The sequence below is a fragment of the Chinchilla lanigera genome, unplaced genomic scaffold, assembly GCF_000276665.1.
Source record: "Chinchilla lanigera isolate Chin_1 unplaced genomic scaffold, ChiLan1.0 scaffold00158, whole genome shotgun sequence".
Classification (NCBI taxonomy): domain Eukaryota; kingdom Metazoa; phylum Chordata; class Mammalia; order Rodentia; family Chinchillidae; genus Chinchilla; species Chinchilla lanigera.
Window position 1 is genome coordinate 580447 of NW_004955559.1, and position 8446 is coordinate 588892.

The 8446-nt window shown below is 62.2% G+C and overlaps 1 protein-coding gene across 3 annotated transcripts in view; it reads left to right on the top strand.

Moving 5' to 3' along the window:
- Positions 1-6: 6 nt before the first annotated feature.
- Positions 7-8446, top strand: part of Syt3 (synaptotagmin III) — an 11486-nt gene continuing 3046 nt past the window's right edge. For 2 of the 3 annotated variants that reach the window (XM_005412775.1, XM_013508925.1), the window contains exons 1-7: positions 7-401; positions 1772-1947; positions 4040-4565; positions 5657-6032; positions 6178-6396; positions 8017-8137; positions 8254-8425. In XM_005412775.1, the coding sequence (XP_005412832.1) occupies positions 1800-1947; positions 4040-4565; positions 5657-6032; positions 6178-6396; positions 8017-8137; positions 8254-8425 (1562 nt within the window). In that variant the 5' untranslated portion in view covers positions 7-401; positions 1772-1799. Of the gene's footprint in view, positions 402-1463; positions 1948-4039; positions 4566-5656; positions 6033-6177; positions 6397-8016; positions 8138-8253; positions 8426-8446 lie in introns of all 3 variants that reach the window. The other variant, XM_005412776.1, reaches the window with a different exon arrangement.

Below are 8446 nucleotides of genomic sequence, written 5' to 3' on the forward strand. Positions count from 1 at the left end.
CATCCTCTCTGCAGCCCAGAGAGGCATTAAAGACTTCAACTCCCAGTATGCCCCGCGGCAGCGGACCAGGGGAGCCGCAGCCGCGCGAACGCGAGCCCTGCCGGGAGTTGTAGTTCCCAAGCGCTTACCGCTAGCTTGGGGGGTGCCCGAGGTGGGAGGAGGCGGCTGGACCCCCGAGGTCGCCTGGGGTCGGGCTCTCATCTAGGGCAAGATGTGTGGCTAGGGCTGAGCTTTTTCTCCGGGCCTCACCCCCCTAACCCAGATCTGACACCCCTTACCACCACCCGGCGCTCGTGGGGCGTGGGGACGGTCCGCAGCCCCTAGTCCGCCCTGCAGCCCCCATGGGCTGCCGCCCGCCGCCGCCTCGGCTGCCGCCCAAGACCAGGCAGGGATAAGCACAGGTGAGTCTGGCCATGCCCGCCTCCGAGTCCTGGCGCTGAGCTGCACCCCCAGGACACCTGCCCATCTGTGAGCCCTGTCTGTCTGTCCCTCCTTAATTCCGCTCCTCATGCGCCTTCCAACTCTCCGATGCCTGGCTCCCGGCCGTGGGTCGCCCATCCCCCCATCCACCTCTCTCTCCTGGCCCCTCGCTCATGCCCCCGTCCCCGCTTCCTCAGCCATCCTCTCCAGCCTGCTTCTGTCTGTGCCGTCCAGCCATCCTGGGTCTGTCTGTCCTTCCCCGCTGCATACCCCTCTCTCTGGGGCCACTGGCTCTCTCTCGGAGATATTTCTGCCACACTCCCGCCTGCCCTTCTCTCCACCCATCTCTCCGTCCCCAGGAATCCCACGCTGGCTCGATCTTTTCGGTTGCTCTCACCCGGAGTCTGAATGCTCGACTCCCCGTCCCTTCTCCTCCGGGCCCTCATTTGCCCTCCTTCCTCTGTCTCTGCTGCCCAATCTCTCAGTCCCTCACCTTCATCTCCACCCTCCGCAGCCACCACCACGGCTGCCCCTTCTCTCTCCCTCCTCCTGGCGGGCTCCCTGTCCATCCCAGGCTGGCTCCTTCCCCAGCGCTTTCCCACCTGAGCCCCTGCTGGTGCTGTTCCTGCAGCCTGAACGCTTTTCCCATCCCAGGGAGCCCACACAGACGTCCCTGTCCCAGTCCTGGGGGCACACCCCGTCCAGCTGAGCTTCTCTTAAAGCACGCCTCACAGCCTTCCAGCGTCCCTCTTGTTGGTGTGTGTTGGCTTTCTGGCTTCCTCCTTGTCCCCTCCACTTGGATCAGGACACCAGGAAGTCGGGGCACCCCATCCTTACTTTCTTGCTGTATTTGACGCAGCCCGCACGGTGCCTGGTGCGCAGTTGACTCCCGATGGGCGTTTGTTGAATGAATGAGTGTGGCATCATCTTGTACGCTCGTCCCTAAATCTGACCCTTCCCCTGTGCACCCTAACCTTTGACTCCTTGTCTGCCCGTCCCTTTACTTGTGCATCCTGACTCTGTCCCTTTGCCGGCCTCCTCAGGGTCCTCTTCCTCGTGTACCTGGCCTGGTTCTCCGTCCTCCTGTCCATTTACACCTACCCCTGTCACCTTGGTGTGTCCAACCCTGTTCTTCTTTTCTTGCCCACCTCTACTTTTGGCCTTTGTGTCTCTCTGCTTCTCATCTTTCCCCTCATCCTCCTTCCCACCAATATCTGTCCCTTGTCCCTCTGCCTCTGCTCCTGGCCCCTGATCTGCCCACCCCACCTCTGCTCTCTTTACCCATCCCCCCTCCCACCCATATCCCTGCACCCCTGCCCGCCTCCTGCCCACCTCCTGTACCTTCCCCCAGCCTCCCAAGCAAGGAGCAGGTGGCCACCATGTCTGGAGACTATGAGGAAGACCTGTGCCGGCGGGCACTCATCCTGGTCTCGGAGCTCTGTGCGCGGTTCCGAGATGCCGACACCAGAGACAGGTGCCAGGAGTTCAACAGCCGGATTCCTGGCTACCCCCGCGGCCCCGATGCAGGTCAGACCCCCCTCCACGCATCTCAGCCAACCCTCAGCCTGCGTGATGACCAGGGCTTTTGGGGAGAGAGGCGTGCTCAACTTCCCCTTCCCTTTGGGCCAGGCCCAGTGAGTCTGGCCTCCACCCTGCCTGCTGCTACCCTCTTCCCCAGACCTCTGGTCTGAGGAGAAGGAGCTGTGTGCTCTGCCCGCTGGGCCCGGGCCTTTTGAGTTTTTCCCTGTAACTATGGCCAACCAAGGTCTCCTCCAGATGTGGTATATCACCAGATGTGGTGATTCAAATCAGTTGCCCAGACATTCAATCTGAATGTCACCACCAGCCCACCCGAGCCTTAGTGCCAGCGTCTATTTGGAGGTTGGTCACGTAGACATGGCTGACCCCTGAGTGTCTGCAGCCCCTGGCTTAAGTCATAGTGTTGGTAAAGACTGCCCAGCATGGCCTGAGGTCCGGGTGACCAAGACAATCTCACCAGAGAGAATGCTGCACGCCCTGAGCCCCTGTCTGTCTGTCTGTCTGTCTACCTGTCCTGACAGGTGCCCTCCTAGGAGCTGGGTGACCTTGTCCTTTCCAGGCTATGCAGGCAGGAACAGGGCCCCTGCCAGGCTCACTGTGCATTGGGCAGGGTCTGGGTCCAGCTGACAAGTGTCTGGTCCATTTTCCACATGGTGACCCATCACCTCAATGCTTCCCACATCCAGGAAGCTGATGAAGTCCTTGCCTCTGGTTCTCATGGTCTCCAGAACTCACAGCAAGCATAGAAAGAGCTGCCCAAGAGAGGGGACAGGAAGAGACTCAGGAGCTTTCAGCCAGGGTCTGGCAAACAGCCCTGCAGGGTCACTTCCTCTGTCTCAGAGTCCCAGCTTTCTCAGGAAGTGGGACAAGTCCTCCCTAGGTTGCAGCATCTGAGGGTTGATGTCACGCATTGAGCAGTACCGTCGCAGAGGGCGCCCCCTCTGGCTGCCATCCCTGAACATGGCATCATCCCTGCTGGTGAGGGTGGAGCCCCTGGCACCACCACCATGGCTCACAGCGTGGCTGGAGCAGAGAATCCCCTTCTTTTCCTTCCCTGGACCAGAAGCCAAGTCCCAAACAAGTGTGCACTTCCTTGAGTGTCATTCTAGGACCCCACTCCTGGTACCAATCACTGAATGAGCCCCAAGCTTGGGGCTGCACAAAGTTCTCTAAAGGCAGAGCCACACATCCAGGCATTTGGAGGCTGCTGGTTACGATGATGGCACAACGGAGCTGATTATTCTAAGTTCAAGTCACATTTGAACTGCCACTCACTGGGAAGGCCTGAGGCACCATAACAGCCCCACGAGGAAGGACAGACCCCCACCAACCCCCAGTTGTGGGACGTTGGGCAGGTGATATTGCATCTGTCAACCTCAGTCTATATCACTGGAAAATGGGTTTGACTCCTTCATGCCATATGCCTTCTGTGTTCCCCTAAACCTAAGGAAAGGACTGATTGTTCCCATCTGGCAAACAGACAGTGTAAGGCTCAGAGGGGTTAAAACGGGTTCCTGAGGCCGTACAGCAAGCTGTGATCTGAGTTCTGACCCGCTGAACAGCATTCATACTTCCTGGGTTATTGCTGGGTGGAGGAGAGGGCGGGGCTTGGTCCTACCTCAGATACTGTGTCCTCTTACAGAGGCCGAGGGGGATAGTGATTAAGAGTAAAATCTGGCTGGGTGCAGTGGCGGGGTGCACATCCGTAATCCCAGTCCCTGGGAGGACACGTTCGAGCCTGGGCCAGGCAATCTGGTAACTTAGTGAGACTCTGTCTGGAAAAATAAAACAGGCTGGGGATGCAACTCAGTGTGAAGGCCTTGAGTTCAATCCCCACTACTGGAAAAAAGAAAGTAAAATCTGGAGGCGACTACAGTGTTCAGACCTGTCCTTTACCATGCGCAGGGCCCAGCACCCCTCACGATGTCTAAAGCAGTTTTCGGAAACACCTCCCGGAGGGTTTCAGAGTTTTAATCCTATGTACGAAGTGCTCGGGATGATCCATGCCAGCGACTGGGATTGGCCCTCGGGGCACAGCCGAGCCACCCTGACCCTGACCTCTGTCTTCACTCTTTTCCAGACATTTCCGTGAGTCTGCTGTCGGTCATCGTGACGTTCTGTGGCATTGTCCTCCTGGGCGTCTCCCTCTTCGTGTCCTGGAAGTTGTGCTGGGTGCCCTGGAGGGACAAGGGAGGCTCGGCGGTGGGCGGAGGCCCCCTGCGCAAAGACCTGGGCCCTGGGGTGGGGCTGGCGGGCCTGGTGGGCGGTGGCGGGCACCTGGGGGCCGGTCTGGGTGGCCACCCTCTGTTGGGCGGCCCCCACCACCATGCTCACGCTGCCCACCACCCGCCTTTCGCCGAGCTGCTGGAGCCGGGCGTCCTGGGGGGCTCTGACCCCCCTGAGCCCTCCTACTTGGACATGGACTCATATCCAGAGGCTGCAGCTGCTGCTGTGGTGGCTGCCGGGGTCAAGCCGAGCCAGACCTCTCCTGAGCTGCCCTCCGAGGCCGGGGCGGGCTCTGGGCTGCTGCTGCTGCCGCCCAGTGGGGGCGGCCTGCCCAGTGCCCAGTCGCATCAGCAGGTCACAAGCCTCGCTCCCAGCACCAGGTGAGACAGGTGACGGGCTAGGGTCCACTCCGAAGTCGGCTGCCCGTCTGTGTCCGTCCCCATCTGTGGCTCTTCCGAGTTCTGTGCAGGAAGGAGATGGGGGTGATGACCCCCAGATCCGGGAGCATGAGCAGGCTGGGGCCCTGGACTTCCAGATCTGAGACAGAGAGGGTGGGGCGGGGGGAGGAGGGGCCTGCGGATGCCTGTGTCCCTGTCACTCGAGCCAGGACTAGCAGCGGGGGCCTGCAGTCCGTGCTTCCTTATTCCTCTTCTACACGTGTACCCTGAGAATCCAGTACCAGGTGCCGGGAAGACCCTGCACTCCAGCTGCATGGTTCTCAGTCTCGGGAATGCAAGGAGCGGAAAAGCAGCTCAGGGAACTACGGGGGTGCCCAGGAGGTCCCCGTGACCTGCTCAGGCTGGTGGTGACGGTCTCTTGGCTGAGACCTCAGTGTCAGCCGGGCAGAGAGGCGGAGGGTGGGCGGCAGATCGGCCAGGGCAGAGGCCAGAGGGGGAAGGGCGCAGGGCATTGTGGGAGCAGCCAGGCACTAGGGCAGGAGAGCAAGTCTGCAAGAACACAGGAGATACGGCTGCAGACCTCACCCAGCCAGGGCCCCGGATGGCAGGCCGAGGGCACGGGGGAGCACTGGAGGGCCGTAAGTAGGGTCCACTCTAGCACAGAGAGACCCTCTGCGGCCATGCGTGGATGACAGGAGGGAGAGACGGGAGGCCAAGAGGCCAGGTGGGGAAGGACCAACCTCAGCTGGGACTAGGGCGGTGGGGGTCGAGAGGATGGGGCAGGCTGGGAAGGTGGACAGGGAGACAGAGAGGGCTCGGGGGCCTGAGCTGGGCGGGAGAGGTCATCTTGGGTCACCAGTTCGAGATCCACGGTCTGGGCTGGAGGGAGCTTAGAGATGGGGCAAACTCCTCTCTCTAGATACCAGTGGGGAAACTGAGGCTCTGAGTGCGCAAGTGGCGCGTCCCAGGTCCACTGACACCGAGGACGGAATGAGTGGCCCAGGGCCGGGGTGAGAAGAGGCAGGCAGAGATCAGAGCCACAGACCCTGCCTCGGTCTCCCCCCCATGCACAGGTACCCAGCCCTGCCGCGGCCCCTCACGCAGCAGACCCTGACCATGCAGCCGGACCCCAGCAGCGAGGAGCGGCCGCCCGCCCTGCCCCTGCCCCTGCCCGGTGGCGAGGAGAAGGCCAAACTCATCGGGCAGATCAAGCCTGAGCTGTACCAGGGGACAGGGCCCGGGGGCCGGAGGGGCGGCGGGGGCTCGGGAGAGGCAGGGACCTCCTGTGGCCGCATCAGCTTTGCCCTGCGGTACCTCTACGGCTCCGACCAGCTGGTGGTACGGATCCTGCAGGCCTTGGACCTCCCGGCCAAGGACTCCAATGGCTTCTCAGACCCCTACGTGAAGATCTACCTGCTGCCTGACCGCAAGAAGAAATTTCAGACCAAGGTCCGGGGCGGTGGCTGGACATCAGGGGACCCGGGCCAGACTCCTAGGTCTGAGGGCGGAGGGCTGGGAGCCAGGCCTCTGGGCCCTGGGGGGGGAACTGCGAAGGCCGCGGCGTCTGCATGGCTGCTCTCACCCACCCCCGCAGGTGCACAGGAAGACCCTGAACCCCATCTTCAATGAGACGTTCCAATTCTCAGTGCCCCTGGCTGAGCTGGCCCAGCGCAAGCTGCACTTCAGCGTCTATGACTTTGACCGCTTCTCCCGGCACGACCTCATTGGCCAGGTGGTGCTGGACAACCTCCTGGAGCTGGCTGAGCAGCCCCCCGACCGCCCGCTCTGGAGGGACATCATGGAGGGCGGCTCGGTCAGTGCCCCTGAGCCCCAGCGGCCCCTCCGCTCACTTCCCTTCCCCCACCCCCCGAGACCCTTCGGTTTGTGGCCTGGGACCTCGTAACCTCCTCCTTCCTCGAGAGTCCTTGGATTTTACTGCACGTGTCCAAGCCACAGTCAGGAGTGACATGATGGGCCCCTGGCCCCCCAACCTGGTCACCTGTTAGCTTCAGGACTGGGTCCCCCATTTCCCGACAGCTGACCTCCGGTGACTTCTAGCCAGCACCCCGTGACATCCGCCTTTGCCCGTGGATTTCCGGCTGTTGACCTTGCTTTCCACTTTTCCTCTGCCTTCCAACCTCCCACCCTAGTTTCTGCTGTTCTGGAAGCCCAGCCCTCTCTGAGCTCGGAACGGCTCCATTTTTCAAACCCATGACCTTGAGAAGTTTCCTGTGCTGTCCCTGTGTTCTCCGTGGTCCCCTCCCCCGAATCCCGTGAGCCTGGGTGCCCAGGGCGGCCCCCTCGCCCTCCGAGTGTCCAGACTGTAAGGCCCGTGACCCCCACTTCCCAGCGGCCTTGTCTCCGTTTCTCATGACCCCCCCATCCGGCAGGTCATTTTCCCATGTGTCCCAGCCCCTCCTCAGCACCCCCAAGCCTCAGACAGCCCACTCCTTACCCCCCATCCTAACGGGCAGATCACCCAGCATTCTGGGTCTTGCAGGGCAGGGAGGCCGCGGGGACCAGAGTGAGCCTGGTCCTCATGTCAGGAGGGGACTTGCTCCCAGCCTGTTCCCCACCTGTCTTCTCTGTGTCCAGCTGGTCTCCCTGTGCCTGGCTCTTCTCAGCTCTTCCTATCGTTGTCCCCTGAGGTCTTCCTCATTCACTCACTGGCTCACTCAGTCCCCCAGCGGGAAAGTCCGGGGCTGCAGGTCTAGATCCCAGAGCTGGCAGCAAGGTTCAGGGTTATGGAACCCAAGGAGGGCACCTGCTCAGGGCTGTGGGGACCCAGGAACTTGTGGGACGAGGTGACCACAAGGCCTTGAAGGCTGAGGAGGTGATGGGGACCCTGAACAAGGCTGGGGCGGAGGCCCTGGGGCGGGAGGCGGGGCCTGACAGGCTCTGGCTGCCGGCCCAGGAGGGAGGCGTCTGTCCCCTGAAGTCTGGCCAGGTGTGGAGGACCGTGGCCTCCCTAGGCTGGCTTCTCTGTGGCTCCTTGTCCCACGCTGCCCTGTGGTCTTTCCCTTTCCGTGTGTGTGTGGGGTGCAGTCCACACCTCGTCCTTCACTCTTCTGGGGCTCCAAACTCTCCCCCCGCCCATCCCCCCTTGCACTGTCCCAGTCCCCCTCTCTGTCCGCCTCTTTCTGGGGTTCCTCCTAGGGCTCTGCCTCTCTCTCTGCCTCTGCCTCTGTCTCTGTTCCTCTCTCTCTCTCTCTCTCTCTGCCTCCCTCCTGCCTCTTACCGGCTTCCTGCAGAACAAATGGGCTTTGACAGTCCCGGCAGCTGTGTCTGAGGAGCTACAGAGCTTTGGCCCAGACTCAAGACTGCTAAGCGGCTGGGGATAGCACGGAGCTCCGGGTTGGGGAGGGGCCCGGGGCCGGGGCGGACAGCAGCGGGGCACAGGGCCCGAGTCCCTGAGCCCCGCTCCCCGCTGCAGGAAAAGGCAGATCTTGGGGAGCTCAACTTCTCACTCTGCTACCTCCCCACGGCCGGGCGCCTCACCGTGACCATCATTAAAGCCTCTAACCTCAAAGCGATGGACCTCACGGGCTTCTCGGGTGAGCTGGGGCGCAAGCGGGGCAGCAGGGGCCCGGGCCGGTCCGAGGGAGGAGGCCGGGCGGACGGGGGTGCGAGGGAGGAGGCCTCCTTCAGCGGCCCCCATTCCGGCCACCAGACCCCTACGTAAAGGCCTCTCTGATCAGCGAGGGGCGGCGTCTGAAAAAGCGCAAAACCTCCATCAAGAAGAACACGCTGAACCCCACGTACAACGAGGCGCTGGTGTTCGACGTGGCCCCCGAGAGCGTGGAGAACGTGGGGCTCAGCATCGCGGTGGTGGATTACGACTGGTGAGGGGCGCGCGTGGGGCG